The sequence below is a fragment of the Peromyscus californicus genome, unplaced genomic scaffold (genome assembly GCF_007827085.1).
Source record: "Peromyscus californicus insignis strain IS unplaced genomic scaffold, ASM782708v3 Scaffold_10__1_contigs__length_136768540, whole genome shotgun sequence".
NCBI lineage: Eukaryota > Metazoa > Chordata > Mammalia > Rodentia > Cricetidae > Peromyscus > Peromyscus californicus.
Genome location: NW_026294391.1, coordinates 59,361,102 through 59,383,479, shown reverse-complemented (window position 1 = coordinate 59,383,479; position 22,378 = coordinate 59,361,102). Strand labels below are relative to the sequence as shown.

Below are 22,378 nucleotides of genomic sequence, written 5' to 3'. Positions count from 1 at the left end.
CCCCACAGACACAGAATCAAGTATGATGGTAGTTACAAGCTCTACCTCATAAAACATCATCATATTTGTATTATGAGAATAGATCTTCCCTTCGAAATAAACCTCTCAATTTATCAAGGCTCAAAGTAAAAAACAGGAAAGGTTTAAAGTAATTTCATATGTAAGGTGGTGACGCGAGCAGGTCTCAAAGCTGAACAGGAAACCAGAGCTGCTTCCGTGGTTCATGTAAGAGGGGGTAAGTCGAAACTCACTGGACCCACGTACCTTCGTGGCTACAGTGGACTCTCACTCAACTCCAGTCTTCTCAGGTCTCTAGCTTAAAAGGAGAAGCTGGCTGGATTGCACAAATTTTCTGTTAAAACTAGTTAATTAATTAATGAGGTGCCAGGGGTACAATCCAGGACTTCACACACTCTAGGCAAGGGCTGTCTCACTGGTCTATATCTCTAGTTTCAGTATTTTACTTTTTAAATGCTGAGAATTATTCTAAATGTTCAACAATATAGAGGAGTGGTTTGGCTCTTGGGGTAATGGTCTGCAAATATACACTAAAGGATCTTTTTAGACAGGGTCTCATGTAGCCCAGCCTGGCCTCAAATGCACTATGTAGCCAAGGATAGCCTTCAACCTCACTCCTACTGTTTTCACCTCAAGTGCTGGGATTAAACATGTGTTAGCAGGCCTGGTTTATGTGGTCCTGGGGATTGAACTTCGGGCTTTGTGCATGCGCAGTAAGCACTCTACTTTATCCCCAGCCTGAATTGTCATTTCTGAAGATTTATTATTTTATTTTTAAAAATGTGTGTGTATGTATGCCACGTTTGTGAGGGTGCCCATGGAGGCCAGAATAAAACTCCAGATCCCCTGGAACTGGAGTTACAAGCCTCCTGACATGGGTCTAAAACTTGAAATTGGGTCATCTGGAAAAGCAGTAAACTCTTTTAAACTCTGAACCATGTCTCAAGTCCCATAAGTGATCGTTTTTTAAATTGCAAGATGTGCGTGCGCGCGCACGTGCGCAGTATGCATGCATGTGGAGGTCAGAGACAGTATGTGGGAGTTGGTTCTCTCTTCTCCATGTGGGGCTGGAGATTGAACTCAGGTTATCAGGCTTGGCACCAATCACCTTTACTAGCTGAGCTATCCTGCTGGCTCCAGTATAAACTCTTAGTTAACCAAAGCAACAGCAGAAAGAAAGATATCAGAGAATCAGCATCATCTCAGCTTTCATTGAATAGTCTACTAGAAATACTCATAGCAGAAACACACGACTGGAAAAAAAATCTTTCAGACCCTCTGGTGCAGGTACTGAGATAGACAAAAGCATACATAAATCATGGAAGAAAAACATTCTTGGTAACATTAAAACCAAAAACCTTGTTTCTAAGTAATTGAGACTGGCTATATTTATATGATGGGAAATCCAAATCATGATTAATTCACACTGAAGCTTTAAAATAATGGGGTAGAAGTTATTGATTGTAACTTCTAAAAGACACAATTAAAAATTTTATGCTGTCAGCTTTGCTTTTTAAACTTACACAAAGCCAGTTGAAAATACTTGCTTTGACAAACACATTAAACTATTTAAAGCAAAGCTCCGATCTACTGGTGTTTTTAATAACCACCAGGGAATCAGTAAAGTGCTTAATTTTTCCATTTAAAAAGTCATAGGGGAGCTGGACTTGGTGACGCATGTCTATAATCCCAGTTGCTAAGGAGGCTAAGGCACAAAGACCAGGAGCTCAAGGCCTCCCTGGGCCACAGAGGGAGTTTAAGATCAGCCCTGGCCAGGTGTGTGGGAGTGTGACTATTTAATCTCAGCACTCAGGAGGCAAAGGCAGATGCAGACAGATCTACATAGTGAGTTCCAGGGTAGCCAGGACTACACAGTGAGACCCTGTCTCAAAAAAATCAGCCTTGGTAACTTAATGGGACCCTGTCTCAAAATAAAAACAAGGGTTGGAGCTATGACTTGGTGGTAGAGCACCTGCCTACCATGCACAGAGCTCTAGGTTAAGGAAAAAAAAGTCATAAAGCAGACAACATTTTATTATCTGTCTTTTTGAAGTAATCATTAAAGAGCTTAAGAGAAAATGCAAGATAAAATGAATTTCTTGAGAATATTTTCAACTTATGATGCTATATCTGATTTAGTTGACCAATTATTATTTACAAGTTTAAACAAAACATCAGTAGGTACTAGGCAAAGAACTTTAGGTAAAATAGGTGTTTGGATTTAATAACAATTTAATTTGTGTGTGTGTGTGTGTGTGTGTGTGTGTGTGTGTGTGTGTGTACACATGCATGTGGTGAGTATGTAAAGGCATGTGCCTGTGTGAGCTTGTGGAGGTCAAAGGAGGATGTCCTGTTTTACCTCCTCCTAGTTCCTTGAGACAGAATCTCTTGTTGAACCTGGAGGGAAGCTGACGGCCAGCAAGACCCAGTGAGCCTTCTGTCTCCACCCACTCCTGGCTTTTGGATTTAAACTCAGGTCCTCACACTTGCACACAAAGTGCTCTTACCCATCTCTCTAGGCCCTGTAATTACATTTTTATTTCCATTTCTGGGAACTGAACTTAGGGCCTCACATGGGCTGGACAAGCATTCTACCACTGAGCTATATTCCTAGCCCATTAATCAGATTTTTCAAAGATGTCTTCCCACTGAGGAAAACAGTCCTGAAATAAAAATATAATTTTAAAGAAGACAAAATTAAGGCAGTGTCCTAAATTCATGACACAACTAAAAAGGTTATTTTGGAAAGTTACTGTGACATGTTCAAAGCTAAGGGCTTTCTCCACCTTTGAGGATTGCTGGTTCTTTTGATGGGCTTCAGAGAGCCAAAGATGCTCTCCTGGTATACCAGTAGCTCAGAACTCTTTAAGTCATCCTTTCGGGTTTTCTTTTTTAAAAAAGCAATCCATATATATTTACTTGAGTACATTCAATTACACTGCATTTATTTCAAGTGGTGGAACCTCATATTAAGTGATAAAGTATTGATAAAGGCTTGAACAAGTGGCTCACTCTCTCTTCCCAGAGTTTCTTCAGCTTTAAAATAAGGACAGCATTGTTATGGGAATTACATAAATCATGTAAAGTAAATTGAAACAGTTCTAACACATAATAAATATCCAATAAACGGCAGCTCTTTTTATTGTTATACAATAGCCTGGTTATACTCACTCTTTTGTTGAGACAAATAACAGGCCACAGGCTGCACCCCAGGGTACAGCAGCAGCAGAGACATCCACACAGCAGCCATTTCACATTGACTGGGAGAGCCTTTTTCAGACATGAGTTCACACGGCCAATGCTGGTCTTAAATTCTTCTGGAGCCACCTAAAACAGGGGGACTAACTTTATGAGTTTGTGGACAGATTCCCACTACCCCCAATCCTAAGGAAAATGTCTTATCAGAAACATTTCAATGTCTCAATATATTCTCTCCATAAATCTGTATCATATACTCGCTGAAGACATAATTGAGTGAAGCAATATGATTTCATGGTTGTAGAACTTCATGTCATACCCACAATGCTCTGAAATGACCAACAATCAACTAAAAGCAACCCAACTGATAGCAAGGGAAACCCATCAATCAAGCACTTTTGTTAGCAGACATTCTTGTTAAGGCAATGGTACTCACCGTCTTCAGGCACCCCGACTGAAAGCTGAGTTATGGTTAGAAGCATAAGACAAAAAGAAAAACCAAACTACTAACCAGAGGAGATGGAATTAAAAATAGTCTTTGATAATAATCCCGAGTTACTCTGAAAAAAAAATAAACTCTTAACACCTTTTCATTCTGGCAAATCTGCAATAAAATAGTTAAACTCACTGCTAATTGCAGGGAAATACATTAACAAGAGATAATATCTGGCAATTATGTTTAAAGCAGTCTGTTGGTATTCAGCACATATCCGATTCCTAAGCACTCTGAGTTTTGAAGGCTGAAGAGTCTTTACACAAATTCAGTATTTCTAGTTACTACCTCCGTTCCTGCAAGCAGTTGCTTCTCAATAAACAATGACAGAGTCGATTCAAAGGCACGAGCACGACCCATGGAGTTAAGATTTATATCAAAAATTCCCCTTGTAAATTACATGATTCGAAGGTACACTAAAAATAGTCTGCTTTCAGTGAAATCATGTTTCTGCATTACTCAGAAAGTTGGCAAACAGTAAATTCAAGGGGAAAAGTTCAGCCTTTGTTGTGAAAACAAAACTTAGGATGTTGGTAGAAAAATAAGTTGCTGTAAAATGAAAGCCCCATGACAATGACATCACAAACCTAAAAGCTTCACTCTTCCACATAAAAGGCTGTACTAGAGGAGTTGCTTTGTCATGTTTTTTTTTTAATATTTTAGCAAAGATGTCTTGGAATCCACACAAATAGACATATTAATGGATGCTATAAAGATCCAACTCAGCACCATCACAATGAAAACATTAAGTGGACACGCTCTAGTAGAACTGTTTGTGTCACCCATAAGTCAATCACTCAGTTCATGAAATGGTTATGTTTGCTAACAATGACCAGTTTTGAGACTGTAGAGCTTAAAACTTTGTTTACATGGGGAAAATGGACTTCATTCTCCATCTACACGGTTAAAAATGTAACACAGTGACAGCTATTGTGTACCGAGAGTTCTACTGAACTGACATTTCTGTGGGTAAATAGAAAAGTCATCCACAGACGTATGCTTTATAATTGAAATCAGAAAACATTAATAAGCCAAATCAGGAGACTTGGCTTCTAGTTGTTGCCATGTCTGAGAAAATTGCAGGTAAAATCATTTAATTTTTCTGAATCCTGGTTCCTCATATAAAAGGTGAAATGATAGTCTTTTTATATTTTTTAATTTATTCATGTATTTTATGAGTGCTCTATCTGCATGTACACCTTTATGCTAGAAGAGGGTATCAGATCCCATTATAGATGGTTGGGAGCCACCATGTGGGTGCTGGGAATTGAACCTGTGTCCTCTAGAAGAGCAGCCAGTGCTCTTAACCGCTGAGCCATCTTTCGAACCCTGATAGTCTTTGTTTTATATAGTCACCGGAAATGAAGGCCCCAGCTTAGAAAGGATTTCTTGGTTGGAATACTTTGAAAAAGAAAGTCTGTAAATCACATGTCAGATGTAGAGAAAGAAAAGCTGTTGCCTGATTTCTCTGAAGGCAAAGGGATTGATCAGAAGGGCATGGAAAGACCACAGTTTTCTTACACATTCGATTATAAATAAAAGGATAATCTGCTACACTCTGAAGGAAACTTCAATGCTTTTCAGCTTTTGATTTTCTCAGAGCTACTCCCCCTGCTCCGCTTCTTTCCTCTCCCTTCTTCTCAGAAGCAGGGACGGAACCCGGGGGCTAGCCCCCACTAAGCAGATGCTCTTCCACTTGCTCCGCCTGTAGTGCTTTGATGTTCTTTTAAAAAACAAGGTGCCTAGCCACTATCTAAAGATTTATCTGTCCCAACCAGCAATATTTAACTTCCTTCTCATGGCAGGGAATCACTGAGTAACCAAGTAACAGTTACAGAAAGAAAACAGTTCAAAAAATAGTTATCATCTTCACCTTCTACCTGAGCTAAGGGACAACACAGAGCTCTGGGAGGGGCCAGAGTCCTTCCTTCCCTCAGGCATTTATTTTTACTCTCTCATAACTGTGTAACATGGGTTCCTCCTGTGAGGAAACTTTTGAGAACAAATGAGGTACAGCTATAAAGCTACTTAGCACAATACCTAACGTACATCAGACACTCAGCAAATGGAGCTACTGTCCGTATTTCAGGGTGAGATTACAGGCAAAAGAAGAGTCTTAATTTATGTTCTTTAAGCACTTAAACACTATTGGCCTGACAATGTGTATATTTTCTGAAAAACACGACCCTTTACCTCACTGCCTAGGAGTGCTTAGAGAACGGCTTTTCCCTACTATCTTATTCCTCCCCGCCTCAAAAAAACTTCACTGGGTATAAATAACTGTAGTCACTCTATGATGTAGGCAATTTTTTTAAAAGAATGAAATTACTTTCATATTATAACAATAAATTTTTAAAAATCCCAAAATGTTTTCCATCTCAGCTGATGATAATTTCATTTCAGAATGGTTTTTCAGTGAAGGCTCACTCAGTTTGTCGCCCTAAGGTTGTTCCCAAACAGGCCAGCGACCTTTCTTTTTTTTAATTTATTTTATTTTATTTTACTTTACAATATAATTTAATTCTACATATCAACCACGGATTCCTTTGTTCTCCCTGCTCCCGCCCCCAAAATGTGTAGCCCAGGCTGGCCTTGAACTCGTGATCCTCCTGCCTCCACCTCCTTCAGCAAATCCTACCGGTGAGCGCCACCACAAGCGGCCCAGCGACCTTTCTTGTCCTCAGTGACTCACCTCTGTGTGCTGGCAGCATGGAAGCACATCCCAGTTGTCCGGATAAGTGCATCTCTGGTGTCCTCATCATTTTCTAACCCTGACTTCCAGCTCTTACTGTAAAGTACCACTTTGCAGTACGAGGAGACGTTCTACAGTGTTGCCATCTTTTAAAGCTTTGCTTATTTTGAAAATATTGGCTAAATTTTTTCATTTATTTATTCGTTTATTTATTTATTTACTCTATCTATCTATCTATCTATCTATCTACCATCTATCTATTTATCTGTCTGTCTGTCTGTCTCTCTATCTATCTAACTATATAGGACAACCTGCAGGAGTCTGTTACATCCACTGTGTGGCTCTCCGGATCTAACTCAGGTTGTCTGGCTTGGTGGCAAGCACCTTTTACCCACTGAGCCACCTTGCCAGCTTTGAAAATACTTAAAAAAGAGTTTGTAATTATGATTTGAACTTTCATTTAAAAACAAGTATGCAAATACAGATGAGAAAATTAAATGTAAAGAGTTACACCAGAGATAGAAATGAATCTGTCCAGCCAGGGGTTGGGGGTGGGGTGGAGTGGGGGTGGTGCACTCCTTTAATCCCAGTGCTCAGGAGGCAGAGGCAGGTGGATCTCTGAGCTCCAGGCCAGGCTGGTCTACAGAGTGAGTTTAGGACAGCCAGGGCTACACAGAGAAACCCTGTCTCGAAAAACAAAAACAAACACACAAAAAAGAAATGTCCAAAAGAACAAAACAGTGTCCACGGAATCTTAGAAAAGAAGTTTCTGTCTAGCAGGGAAGAACAGTGGTAGAAAGTTGAGGAGGGAAAGCTGGCTTTCAAGGTGAGGCATGGCGATGAAATCAATTACACGCCACGGTATGCAGTTTGTTAGGAAACTGTCCTTCATTACCTGTTTCTGAAAATGAAACAACACTCCTCAAATTTGGCAATTTTCCTTCTCCAAAACCCTCTACTTTTAACAGATACGCTCTTACTATAGACAGATTAAAACTCAAATGTTCAAGTTACTAAAAATGAGAGATCAAATTTTGGGTCGTAAGCCAAATCTACTGAAAAGAAAAACTTGCACTAGAATCTCAAGCAACAAACTACAGTCTGCATTTTGACTTTAAAAAGATGCCACAATTGGCTTCTGCGGAAAAAACCCTGTATTCGAGTAACAGTACAAGTCATAAAGCAGAGACGGGGAATGAGAACTGACTAGCTCCCAGCTTTAAACAGGGAGAAGAAGTGTTTAGTTAAGTGCAGATTCCGAGTTAGTGCCATTTGACTCATTCGCTTGTATACAAGCGAGGATTTCCAGTATTGAATGTCGGCTGGGAGCCTCTGACTTCCTAAGCGGACAGTAGGCTGTAAAGAAACACGTCATTCCTTTTGACTCTCTTGGAAAGAGAAAAGAAAACAGCATCATGAAGGTGGGGGAAAGGGCCATAATATTTTATAACAGGATGCAGGGGCCTGAGGAGAAAATCGGAGCAAAGCCCAGCAGGACTGATGTGCCTCTCTCATTGTGAGGAACACAAGCATAGCAATCACTTGTCATATTGGGTCACAATAGAAGAGGGCAATTTTTATGGCTCACCATTCCCAACACTACACAGTGTGCTCCCCATAACGCTTTTGACTTCCTTCAAGCTAAGGGCCGGAAGCTCTCACTTCTTTTTTAGAATGTATGTGGCTGTTTCCCTTTCTGGTCACCAGAGTATCTGTGTGTATATACATACATACCTACATGATTTGTCCTATCATGTCAGGAGAACTTACCTTTAGTGAAACAGGGGAAAGAATCCCTTCTGCACTTACAAAAATTGACACAAAAGAAGCAAAAAGTTAACATGGAGTTGTGGAACTTACAAAATGGCCTTTTAGATTTTCCTAATTTGCTGCAATTTTGTTCACTCAAGTCAGCTACTGAGAATATCTGACTCATGCCAAAAGACTGAGTTTTATGAAGGGCAATTCTTTTCTGTTAGGTATTACACTTATCCATTTTAAGACAGTTTATAAGGAGTATTAAGTTGGGAATTAAGACCTTTTTACTTTATTTATATAAGGCCTCCCCCTGGTTATTAGAGAAATGGTTTAATAATCCACACTAATCTATACAAGTGAAATAGTACCTACTGGAGAAAAAAAAATCTCATTAAGGAAATAAAACTTGTATTAATTCATTAACATGGAACTTTAAAAATCAGACCTCCAGGAACTAGAGCTGAAGCTCAGTGGTAGAGCGCATGCTTAGTGTGAGCAAGGCCCTGGGCTTAATCCACAGCAACAAAACAAACAAACATCAGACTTTCAGAATTACTTCTAGTGTTTTTCTCATTGTCAAACACACATTAAGAAAACATTGCGCTATCATTTTTGCATTACCCAAAGTATACCTATGTACACATGAGAAAATTTGAACATACAGCCACACATCAGTATGATGTGTACTATAAAAATAGTCACCTAAAAAGAATAGATGTTTTAGCCAGGCATGGTGACTCATGCTTGTTGTAACCATAACAATTAGAGAGCTGAGGCAGGAGGATTGCCACAAGTTTGAGATCAGTTTGGGTTACAAAATGAGTTCCAGGCAGCTTGGAATACATAACAAAACCCTGTTTCTAAAAAACAAAAAGACAGATTGGGAAAAAAAAGAAGAATGGATGTTTTCAAGAACAGCTTCCATCCAGATTATCTAGGTTGTATGAATGGATACCAAAAGCAGCTTACTATTGTTTTTTTTTTTTTTTTTTTTTTTTTTTTTTCCCCGAGACAGGGTTTCTCTGTTTAGTTTTGGTGCCTGTTCTGGAACTCACTTTGGAGACCAGGCTGGCCTTGAACTCACAGAGATCCACCTGCCTCTGCTTCCCAAGTGCTGGGATCAAAGGCATGCACTGCCGCCGCCGCCACCGCCGCAGCCCAGCATGCAGCTTTTCATTCTTACAATTCCGATTTAAAAAATCCTAGTATCTTATGGGTTAATGGAATTTTTAGTTCCAGAAGTTTGGAAATGAATGAAGAGGTGTGAAAAGATATTCCAAAGATTACTTCAGCACACAAAACTGACTAATTTAAAAAAATGGATAATGCTTATGCCTGGGAGCTTTATTTACTGACAGTTTTCTAGAAATTTCTAGGCCCCTAATTTTTTTTTGTTTTGTTTTTTTGTTTTTGTTTTTCGAGACAGGATTTCTCTGTGTCATTTTGGTGCCTGTCCTGGATCTCACTCTGTAGACAAGGCTGGCCTTGAACTCACAGAGATCCGTCTGGCTCTGCCTCCCAAGTGATGGGATTAAAGGTGTGCACCACCACCGCCCAGCCAGAAATTTCTAGGTCCCTAATTTTAAACATGTAAAAAAATTAAGCTAGTATTAAAGCTGGATGTAATTTCCCAGACAATACATGCAGTAGCATTAAGGGAAACGTAAAGAAATCTTCTATTGGAGATGTTTTGATTTACATTTTTCTTTAATTTTTAGTATTAAAGCTACCATGTTCTTACCAATACGTTATTATTCAGGAGATATTTCCATGTTCAATTTTACACATTTGGAGAAAATGTTTATAAAACACATCAGAGTTTAAGCTGCTGCTGCACTTGATGAAGTATTCTGAATGATTAGGAGAGGGAGGTAGAGCATACTAGAGACCAAAGCCAAACATTTACACTGAAGTGATTTTCTCTCTCCCTCCCTCCCTCCCTCCCTCCCCTTCTTCTTCCTCCTCCTCCTCCTCCTTCTCTCTCTTCTCTCTCTCATTGTGTGTGTGTTTGTGTGTGTGTGTGTGTGTGTGTGTGTGTGTGTGTGTGTGTGTGTGTGTGTACACGTACTTGCCTGGGCAAGTGTAGATGCCAGAGATTGACTTCAGGTGTCTTCAAAGCTCTCTTGCTCTCTACCTTATTTTTGTGAGAAGACAGGATCTCCCAGTGAACCTGGGTCATCATTTCTGCTAAACTAATTGGCCAGAGAGTGTTCCCCAGGATCTGTCTGTTTTTGCTATCAGCACTGGGGTTACAAATGCCAATCATTGTACCTGACTTTTATATGGGTGCTGGGGATCTGAACTCAGGTTCTCATGCTTGCAGAACAAGCACCTTTTGCCCACTGAGCCATCTCCCCAAATTGAAAGTTAGCATTTCTGTAAGAGAATTTTTCCAAATACAGTAATTTAAAAAAGGCAATATTTCAGCCAGGCGGTGGTGGCACATGCCTTTAATCCTAGCACTAGGGAGGCAGAGGCAGGCAGGTCTCTGTGAATTCGAGGCCAGCCTGGTCTACAGAGCGAGTTCCAGGATAGCCAAGGCTATTACACAGAGAAACCCTGTCTTGAAAAACAAAAAACATAAAAAAGGGCAATATTTCAAGTGTACAATATGCTGGTAGGTTTTTTTGTTGTTGTTGGTGGTGGTGTTTATTCTTTTTTTTCTTTTTTTTGAGACAAGTTCTAACTATGTAACCCAGGCTAGCCTGGAACTCATGACTCTTGAAATCTAGTGCTGGGTTTACAGATCTGTGCCACCACAGCAGCTCAACATGACATTTTCATATACATATACATAGTGAAATAATTACTACAGTCAAGCAAGTTAACTTACCTCCTTACATAGTTATTTATCATTTCTTTTAGAAAATCTGAAATTTGTTCGTTTGGTGAATTTTCAGTATATAATACAATATTATTTATAATCATCATGCTGTACTTAATCCATACTTATAGGTTTGAATCCTGGGAAGTCTGAATTTTGAACAAGAATGCTTGTCTATACAATTGAATATAGAAAAACTTGCAAATAGAAAGGTAGTTATTTATTGCTGTGAGTCCAATTCTAGAAATGCAGTCTAAAAGGAAGAAAAACATCTAACCAAAAATGTGATGCTTTTTATTTGTAATAAATGATGCATGCCACATAACACTTTAAAAATCATAGTGACTCAGTTACAAAGATAACTCTGGCAATGAAATATTGAAAATTATAGATCTAAATGAAAACAATTACAGCTACCTGTGCTAGGCAAAAAAGGCGACACTGGAAAAGCTGGGCAGGTAAATAAACAATGGCTGACATTAAGAAACACAGACAAAATAGCTGGCCAGAGGCTCGTAGTCATGGTAACACTGTTTAGTCACTGCGAACACAGCTTCCAAGTAGGGAGGCCTCCTGTTATTTGGCTTCATTACCAGTGAGTCAAAGCATTTGTCATAACATTGAATAAACCATAACACAGTGCATTAGAATTGGAAAATTCAAAGCAAACTCACTTACCTTCCCTGTCAGAACCGAGGGAAACTCCGTATCAAACTTGTTGCTTAATCCAAACCTTAAAAACAAAGACAGAACAAAATCTATTGTGTTCAGCATATTTAACCCTTTCTCCCAATAGGTTATAAACCCATGCGGTTTTCTTTGATCTTCAGATTTAAAAACATGTCCAGAATATGCACAACTTTATGATGTATATACTAGTTGAAGCCAAGTAATGGATTTTTAAAATCCATATGTAAGTCCTAAAAATAACACTAAATTGAAAAGCTATGTTCGAAATAAAACTTGACACACTTAAAAAAATAAATTTTTGACTATTTGTCCATATTAGCAGTTAAAGAAATCTAAGGAAAGGAATTCAAAATTGTTGCTGTATTGGGTTCGTGTTTGTTTTTGAGAAAGAACTTAAAGTTGGGTGGGTAAGGAGAGGGAGAGGATCTGGAAAGCCTTGAGGGAGAGAAAGAATATGATCAGAATATATTTAAAGTTAAAAAATTGTTTAAAGTAATAAAAAATAAAAGTGGAATTCTAACTATATCCATGAGACTAAAAATAGCCAGCAGTCATAATTTTAAGTTTTTATTTACGTTTTAATTTTGTGTGTGTGTGTGTGTGTGTGTGTGTGTGTGTTACTCTTGGAGGCCAGAAAAAGAGTATTGGATCCCCTGGAACTGACTGGAGTTACAGGTGGCTGTGAGCTGTCATGTGGGTGCTGGGAATCAAACCCAGGTCCTCTGGAAGAGCACTACATGCTCTTAACTGCTGAACCACCTCTCCAGCACCCACCAAGTTATAGTTTTTGACTATAATGTTTCTCTGTTAAAATCCATTTTAGTAGATAATTGTTAGAATTGGATGATAGATGATATGTGAGAATAAATTATGCTATTCTTCGTACTTTTGCCTATGTGTACAATTTTTTTTTTAAAAAGTATTCTTTTCCATTGGGAGGTGGTGGTGCACACCTTTAACCAGCCCTCAGGAGGCAGAGGCAGGAGGATCTCTGTGAGTTCCAGGCCAGCCTGGTCTACAGAGTGAGTTCCAGGATAGTCAGGACTACACAGAGAAATTCTGTCTCGAAAAACATTAAGAAAGTATTCTTTTCCCATTAATGTAGACTTTGGAACTATAATTTGATAACTTGTGACCAGTTACTCTTCAGACAATTAAAGGATCTTTTTAAATGCCTTTCATTTGCTCAACCATTTTGAGAAAAAGAGATACTCAGCTCTAAAGTTTTCTCTTCCAGTCTGCTCACTACAGTATGTAATAAAGTCAAAAGGAACTTTCTAGGCCTTGGCTCATCTGCTTGTTGAACTGAGTAGGGATAACTTAGGTTACTTTTGGAATGTCAGACAATTCCATATTAGAATAACTAACAATTTTATGTCAGTGGATGATAGGTAAGCAAAAAGAAAAATAGACTAGTGTTGAGAACTCCATGAAACAAACGCAGTACCAGGTACCACATGCCAATAACTATGCACTGACCAGGCTAGACACTGTGCTAAGAAAGAACATTACTGCAAAGTCTTAAAGGCTGCCAAGAGAAGGATTGTCAGTCCCATTTTTTGGACAGGGAAGCTGACATTCATTCATGGTGGCACATGCCTTTAATCCTAGCATTAAAAAACATTTAAAAAAATCAGTTAATTACATGATTTGCCTCAAGTCAGCTCCTATCTAGTTAAGAAGTGTTAAGAACTAAAAATTAATAATAGTTACTAATTTTCTTTTTTAATGAGTAAAAATGAATCTTCTAAAATATAAAAAGTATATTAAAATGGTAAAGGAAGTATATTTTTACTTCTTAAAAATCTCCTTTATGAGCAACATATAGATATCAGTGTCTGTGGGAGATCAGTTCTGAGCCCCACCTTGGACATCGAAATCCTTGGACACTTAAGTCCCTTATATCAATTTTTTATTAAAATTTTTTATGCTTATTTGATTTCATTATGCATAGATTTTGCCTGCATGTATGTATGTGTACCATGTGCATGCCTGGTGCCCTTGGAGGTCAGAAAAGTGTGTCAGATCTCCTGGAACTAGAGTTACTAAAGGTTATGAGTGTCCACATGAGTACTGGAGGCTGAAACTGAGTCCTCTGTAAGAGCAACAAGTGCTGTAAACTGCTGAGCCAGCTCTGCAGCCCCAACCTCCTCATAGTAAAATGGAGTAGTAGTTGCACATAACCCATGTACATCTTCTTGCATTCTTTAAATCATCCTAGTAACAGCTAATACAACTATTACGCAAATGGTTGCTACACTATATTGTTTACAGAATAAGAGAATTTCCATGCATGTTCAACGTAGATGGTATTTTTTTCATATATTTTTGAACTGCAAGTGGTTGGATTAATGCCAAACCTGTGAATATAGAGGGTCAACTGTTTATCTATACCATAAAATATAAAGAAGCAGGTATAGTGGCACATGCCTGTAATCCCAGGATGAGGCAGGAGGATAGTGAGTTCAAGGCCAATTCATCTCAAAAATCAAACAAAGCATAATGGAAAGCAAACCAGACTCACTACTCTCATAATTTTGGCTATCCTGTTCTCACCTACTAGGGATTTCTTTTTTTTCTTTTTCTTTTTCTTTGGTTTTTTTTAAGACAGGGTTTCTCTGTGTAGTTTTGGTGTCTGTCCTGGTTCTCACTCTATAGATCAGGCTGGCCTCGAACTCAGAGATCCGCCTGGCTCTGCCTCCCGAGTGCTGGGATTAAAGGTGTGTGCCAGTACGGCACGGCCCTACTAGGGATTTCTTTCCTAAATATTTTCTTTCTTTAACACTGAGGATATAAAAAGAGTGCTTACTTCAAAAAAACCTTAATTCTGAGGGTTTTGCTTAGTAGCTACAAATATATGGCTGCTGCTGAATAAACAACTTATCTCTGTTTCATAAGCAAACTATGAAGTTAGAACAGTGGCTCAGTTAGGCGGTGGTGGCCCATGCCTTTAATCCCAGCACTTGGGAATCAGAGGCAGGTGGATCTCTGTGAGTTCGAGGCCAGCCTGGGCTACAGAGTGAGTTCCAGGACAGCCAGGGCTACACAGAGAAACCCTGTCTTGGAAAAAAAAATAAAAAAGGAACCATGGTTCTACAGAGGTTACACAAATGCATCTATTCATTACTCATCAGTGATAGGCATTAGCCAAGCTGTGGCACTCTTCAGCATTAGACAAAGAGGCACTTGGGAACTACTCATAAGCCATTTTATTGACTTTATTAAATATAGCGTCTATTATGTGTTTGAAGTTGACCAAGCTGGTGGTTGTCAATGATTGAATTTTCTTTAAGTGTTTTCAATGCCCCTACATTTTAATTTCTTGGAACAATTCTTTGGATTATAGGAAATGGAGGAAAGAAGGATGGAGCCTTTTCCTTGTTTTTCCCTGCCTCCCTATACTCCTTGCTTTCCATGCTTGTAAAAATGACTATTTTTCAATCACTTAAAACCTTGCATAAATGAAAGTTCATGTGCTCAGGTTAAGAATCAGTGCAGTCAAATTCTGCTAACAAGAACCACTATTTTGCTAGAAAACTATGTACTTAATACTATAATACTGATTCTGAATTACACGTAGTGAACTCTACTGTACTAAGAAAAAGGAAAATAATGCCATATAATATAAACAGAGTTTTTTTTTTTTATCCCACTTAGATCTTTCTTCTGGAAATAACCATGTCTTACCAGACTACATGATAGTTTAAAGCTTTGTAAAATAGTCACCTGATGGTTTTCAATGCTGGGGAATGAACCCAGGGCCTTGCTCATACTAGTCAAGCCCTCTCTCTGAGCCCATTAATTCAGACTGTAATTTCTCAATGACAGGTAACAGAAAAGGTATGCCATTCTCCAATTTGAGAAGTGTCTGTAAATTTGTGTAGAAATGTATTGTTTATAAATTTAACTATCAGTTTTGATTCTATATCTAATAATTTTAGTGAGACTCCCTGAAAACTGGTAATTCAGCAATCATCTCAACTACCTTCTATATAGGTACTCTAGCAAGTGCAGACATCCACACATTTTAAGTAATAGGAGTGTGTTTATGTTTATAAACACAAGGGTGGGGGAAGTCTCATCAAATGTATTTGTTTTCTGGATTTCAATACGCTGTGCCCTAATATTTATCCTAAAAAAGAAGAAAAGTATAACTCAAATATACAGCATTTTTGAAATACTTTATACTTGCTAGTGACATTCATTGCTTTGTTTCTACAGTTTTAAACCTGTGAGAGTTAATTTAGTAATACTTTTTTTTTTGAGACAAGGTCTCACTATGCAGACTAGGCTGGCCTCTAATTCACATGGATCCACTTGCCTTTGCCTCTCAGTGCTGGGATTAAAGGTGTGCGCCATGCACTCCTGGCTTCACTCTGTTTCTTATGATATTAAAATTAATTTAATGTTAAAATTCATATTTTGTTAAAATGACTAGAAGGCCAAAATTATTAAGATGATACAAGTAAACTGGAGTACTCTTACACACAGGAGCTAGCTTAACAAAGCTTTATTGAGAAACGGAGATACCATCAGTTGGAGAGTGGTGATACCTCATCACTAGGATTATGATATTATTACAGCTATATATACATATATCTAAGCTCAGAATAAAGCCCTCTTCATAGCATGATTGAACAAATTCACATTTGTTGAGGGCCTGTAGTATAGTTTGCACAACAATGGACATAGACTATCACTAAAATGAACCAATATTCATTGAACTTACTTAAACAAGTATTATGGTAGGCACTGAAGATTCAGAGGGAATGAGAGATTGTTCTTGCTGTTATAGCTTACAATTTAGCAAGGGCAAAGAAGACTTATAGGAAATGGTGACATTTGGAAAGCTAGGGTGAAAGGAGGTATGTACTGGCATTTAAGATGGAAGCAGTAGCTATTGGAAATAGCATGCTGTGATGAGTAACAGGAGGTACACTCAACTGAGATGGACAATAGAGAATGATGAGGCATATTTGAGGGTTAAGTAGCCCAGGGAAGAGCCTGAGCAGAGTCTGGTACACAGACACACACACACACACACACACACACACACACACACACACACACACACACACAGAAACTCTGAATAACTGAGACCACAAGAAGCAAGAAGAAACCATATAAGATGTGTAGATAATAAGAGTAGAGGGCTAAGCATAAAATTCTGGAGATCAGTGGTATTTAAGAAGCAAGATAGGAAGAAGACTGTTAATGAAAAATCATGCCAGGCAAGTACTCTGTTACAAAACTGTACTCCCAGTCTCTGATCATGGTGATCTCAACTGAGGCCAGATTCTTCACAGTTAAGGTGGCAGAATTCAGATCAGAGGAGGTAAATACGGTGCATGGATGTACTTTTAAGGAATTTGGAGAAGGGAGATTAGATAGCAGCTAAAGGGGATTTGGCTATCAGAAGGTTTGGGGACTGAATATATTTACAGGGCAATTTAGACTGTAGATTCTAGAGAGAGTCAAAGTGAGGCACCATTGGAGCCTGGGGCTGCCTTATGGTACAAGACCTTGCTTGGGCAGAGGCTAGAAGGCTATGGAAGGCAGAAGAGACGAGATGAGTTCTGGGGAAGGAGAGGGACTCCTTGAGTTCTGATGTTGGGTGCACTAAGCAACAGGACAGTGCCATGGTTAACTGGAATTGGAAGAAAATGAGTTTGGCACAAACATGCACAATGACATGAGGAGAGAAGCAGACTGTGGCTATAATTCAAGAAGGATGGCAACTCAACAAGAGTGCTGCCAGACAGGAATAGAGAAAATGAAAAGTCTAAGCCAATTTCCAAATGTATGATGACATAATGCTGGGAAATTCGGACATAGGGCAATTCAAGGAGAAGAGTCAAAATGGCTCAAAGATTTCAAATACTACTCTGGGGGAGTAGAATGTTGGGTTAACCACCAGAAATGTGGCAACCAGAAATATAACCCATTAGGGGAAAATGTTGGGTTTAAGATAGACTGAGTTAGAATCAGGTTAAACTTATCTAATGCCTTGAATATGTATCTCTTACTCATGGTGAAAAGCTACAAAATATTCCCCCCTTAAAAAAATCCAGTGGATGGTGACAACTCTCAAATTTTAAACTTTGAATAGAAGCAAAATCTTCTACAGATGAAGACTGAACAGATAATAAAGTCAGGGTACAAGAGAGTAAGAAATAGTTCACTCAGCTGGGTGGTGGTGGCATGTGCCTTTACTTTAATCCCAGCACTTGGGAGGCAGAGGCAGGCAGATCTCTGTGAGTTTGAGGCCAGCCTGGTCTACAGAGTGAGTTCCAGGACAGCCAGAGCTGTTACACAGAGAAACTCTGTCTCGAAAACTAAAACTAAACAAAACAAAACAAGAAAAAAAAAGAAGAAAGGAAGGAAGGAAGAAAGAAGAAAGAAATAGTTCGCTCACATAGGTATAGGGCCAGGGTGTAGCTCGGTGACACAGCCCTTGCCTGGATGTACAATCCCCTAGTCTGAGTTGCATCACACCCCTGAAGCCCAATAAAATATAGTTTAGAGCAATCTACACATGCCTACACATCAGAAAACAATGAAACACAATTTGATATTTTAGATGTGTCAGATTAAGATTATTCTTACAGATTTTTACCTCACTTGACATATGGAAGGTTCTGTTATTATAGTTCATGTCTCAAATCCCAACAAAAATTTTTCTTAAAGATAGGGTCTCACTCTGTAGCCCAGGCTGGCCTAGCGATCATTATATGACCCACGTTGGCCTGGAACTCATTATGTAACCCAGGTTGGCCTTGAAGTCATGAAATTCTTCTTGTCTTAGTATCCCAGGTGATGGAATCACAGGCATAAAACACCATGCCTGGCTTCTAGCAGACCTTTTGAATAGTTAGTCTTTTTCTTAAAATGTTAGCTATTTAGCATCAGATGTTCTTCCTAAATAAGAAAATGTATACAACAAAACTAGACAATTTTTCAAACTATATTCATGTCTAGTGATTTAAGTACTGGCTTATACTTTTCAGACTTTTCTCCAATAAATACCCAGATACTACTAGCACTATCCCTTTACTTGTAATTCCAGAATTTTTAAACTGTGTGTGTGTTGGGGGTGTTGGCAGGGAATTATACTACAAGAGGCTAGACACAGCAAATCTCAGTGCTTTGTTTTAAATGAAGAAATGAAATTGGTTATGTGGTGAGTAGAATGGAGCCACGAGGGAGCTTTAGAGAACTTAAATTATGCTTCCTTGGTATGTATGCCTTGTTTGAATTGTAGAAAATAATGGGGGGAGTTGGATCATAAAATTATGGGTCGGAGTATAAAACACCATTTCTCTGTTTGGCCATGTAAAATAACCTGCAAGCAAAAAGAACCCTGGATACCAGAATCATAATTAGTTTGAATAATGGTCTTCCTAGTGAAGAAAGGAATGGAAGGAAAACAGTACAGTCACCTGAAGAGTGCAGGCTATCTGCAAAAATCCTGGACTGAGAAAAACTGTCTGAAAATTACCTAATCAAAAATCAGGCCTAAAAGTCTCCCCAAAGCCTCCCACCACAATTGAAAAAGTATGTGGTAATACAGTCATTCAATGATTCAAACGTATATTACAGTCAAAATAGTTACCATGTTAAAAATTAAAAGGTAATGATTGAGGAGTTAACACATACTGTATGATTTCATGCAAGCACTCAATTGAGTCGAAGGGACTAGGTGAGCCATGATCAAAATTAAAGATAGTGAGACATGATGAGAAGGAGCAAATCTATTTTGAAAACGCAGTGAAAGAGTCCATAGTTAAGAGTATGAACACAACACCATATTCAAAATTTTAAGTATTTACAATCCAAGCAAATAAAAATGGGGAAGCACTCTTCAAAGCCCAGAGATCATTTTTTTTCTTTTACGATATGAAGCCCTTGCACACTTTATTTTCTCAAATATGATACAGAATTTCAATTTAAAAGAAGCCACCCTGGATGAGTTTTAGAGAAATCACCCTCAATTTATCAAGGGCCAATTTCCCTATATATTTAATATTTGTATATTTAGTATCTGGGCATACAAAATACCCTGTAGGCATCTTAATTTATTTCAGAGCCAAAGGGCTTAGAAACCATGTACTCCAAAACCTTCATTTTGGAGATGGAGAACCCAAGGCCCGGAAGTAAGATTCAACTGACCAAGGTCATAGGGCCAGTAAGAAGGGAAACTGAGATAAGCAACCAAGATCTCTCACCCGCTATCCATTGCTCTTTCTACTTTGCATAGATTCCTATCAACACGAACCTCTAATGATGTGATATCAAAGGAACGTCAGAGTAGTGCGTTCAACAGAGAAAAGATGACGATATTCATTCATATAAGCATTGGATAGGAAGAATGGATGGATAAATATGTGGGTGGATGAATATTTATATTATTCACAAAATGCACCACATTTTTGTTTTGAAGAATCCAAGCCCAGATCTTGTCACATGTCACAGCAGTCTCGGTTTTCCACTAGCCATCAATCTTGGCAGCAGAGAAGCCTAGTACATCCTGCAGTTTAGAGACTATTCACTTGCCAGCACACGTACAAGAGGATCACCCATACTCTAGTGCCTCTAGCTGTCCACCCCGCAACTCCCTGTCCTACACTCACTCTTTTCTCGATGCATCATTCTCCCCATTTCTTTGACACTACACCTATTCAATCTGCGGTTTCTCTATTTAGACCAGGTGTCCTTTGCTAACAGTATGTCTTAGCCCTTCCCCACTCCGCAGGCCCTTCCATGCCCTTTCCCATTCCTCTGTCGCCAAATCTCAGCCTCTGCAAGACCCCGGCCCCAATCGCTTACACAGTGATGTGGCCGGCGCCGCGCACCAACACAGGGTCTGGGGCATATCTCCGCAGATGCTCCTCGCTCACTACCCGTGGCGGGGGCGGCACCTCCTCCTCCTCGTCTTCTTCTTCCTCCTCCTCCTCTTCTTCCTCCTCCTCATCTTCCTCCTCATCTTCCTCATCCTCATCAGGCCCAGATACCGACGAAGACGACGACGACGACGGCGACGAAGACGACGTTGCTGCTTCTTCTTCCTCCTCCTCCAGTTCCGAGATGGTGTCGAACTCCGCCATGTTGGGCAGCAGGATGCTCATCACGTGACCTCACGATCGCCGCCACTCTCCGGGAGAAGAGTTTGAACCTGCGGAGCTACTGAGAGAGGAGGGGGAATGGACTGAAGAGAAAGAGGAGGGGGTAGGGAAAGCACTTGAGGAGACGCGCCTGCGTATTGGGCAGACAGAGCGGGGGTTGGAGGCGGGGGCATGAGGGACCAGGGAGTAAATTCGGTGTACGCTTGCGCGGCTCCAAGGGGAGGGGGCCGGTAGAGGTGAACTCCAGGGAATTCTCGAGGTCCGGTCTGCGGGTGCTGATCTTCGTACTGCGCTTCGGACGTCAGCCTTGTACGCAAGGGACGTACGTTCTCGTTTTAGTGCCTGTTAATTAATGCGGGATATATTTACCTCTATGCAGGCAGTCGAGGGAAATCAAATTCTATAAAAGAGAGTTTAGGACTTTGCCCAAAATATCTCCAGGTACACATATGTCATTCCCTTACGCAGAGATTGTTCAATCCTGAGAGAAGGGTAAACATTTTTATTAACATTTTACAAAAGAGGAAACTTTCTATTAATTTCTCCTGCTGAATGGTACTTTGGGGACTTGTTAAGTGTCACAGACTGTGCTAAGTGCTCTGTGTGCGTATCTCATTTAATCTCCCCACAACCCTATGATGGCTGTACCATGTTGGTTCAAATATTACACAAGGGAAATCTAGATACAAAGAGAGCAAGTAATTTGCTCAAGGTCATGGAGCTAGTAAATGATAGACGAGCTTTTAAATCTGGATTCTTTTCCTACTCCCAAAGCCCTGTACTCTTAGCCAAACAGCTACAGTGCCTAAAGTTGCTTGGAAAGGCTGGGTGGAGTGGTGCATTTTGGTTGGTTCTTATGAATAAGAATATGCAGGTTTGCAAATGGGGGTTTGAAGCCAGGTGTAGTAGCTCATGCCTTTAAACTTAGCGCTTGCGAAGCAGAAGCAGGAGAATCTTTGAGTAAGGCTAGCCTGGTCTACAGAGCTGGTTCCAGGACAGCTAGGGTTACAGAGGGAAACCCTGTCTTGAAAAAGAAAGAAAGAAAAAAGAAGGAAAGGAAGGAAGGAAGGAAGGAAGGAAGGAAGGAAGGAAGGAAGGAAGGAAGGAAGGAAGGAAGGAAGGAAGGAAGGAGGAAGAAAGGAAGGAAGGAAAAGAAATTGGGGTTTTGAGGAGTGGAGCTGGAGAGTGTGTAGAGGGCATTACCAGTTTAGAGACATATTAATTAACATCACCTATTCTCTAGACTCCAAGCTAAATACCACATCTCAGTTAACTCAAACAATCTGGTGAGGCAGGCACCTTTATATGTCTTTTACAGATAAAGAATTGATGGACTGGAGAGATGGCTCAGCAGTTAAGAGCAGTGGCTGCTCTTCCAGAGGACCCGGGGTCAATTCTCAGCACCCACGTGGCAGCTCACAACTGTCTGTAACTCCAGTTCTGGGGATATGACACCCTCACACAGATATACATGTGGGCAAAACACCAAAGCACATAAAATAAAAATAAGGAAATTATTTTAAAACATGAAAAATTGAATGTCAGGAAATTGAAATAATCCTTATTCGGGTCTGTAGTGACCT

At 39.6% G+C, this 22,378-nt stretch overlaps 1 protein-coding gene across 1 annotated transcript in view; it reads right to left on the bottom strand.

The window, feature by feature from the left end:
- Chic1 (cysteine rich hydrophobic domain 1) overlaps window positions 1-21,038 on the bottom strand; it is a 45,831-nt gene extending 24,793 nt beyond the window's left edge. The window contains exons 1-3 of the mRNA XM_052734263.1: window positions 20,500-21,038; window positions 11,662-11,716; window positions 3,190-3,345 (exon numbers count right to left, since the gene is read on the bottom strand). Of these exons, the coding sequence (XP_052590223.1) occupies window positions 3,190-3,345; window positions 11,662-11,716; window positions 20,500-20,798 (510 nt within the window). The 5' untranslated portion in view covers window positions 20,799-21,038. The remainder of the gene's footprint in view (window positions 1-3,189; window positions 3,346-11,661; window positions 11,717-20,499) is intronic.
- Window positions 21,039-22,378: the final 1,340 nt, after the last annotated feature.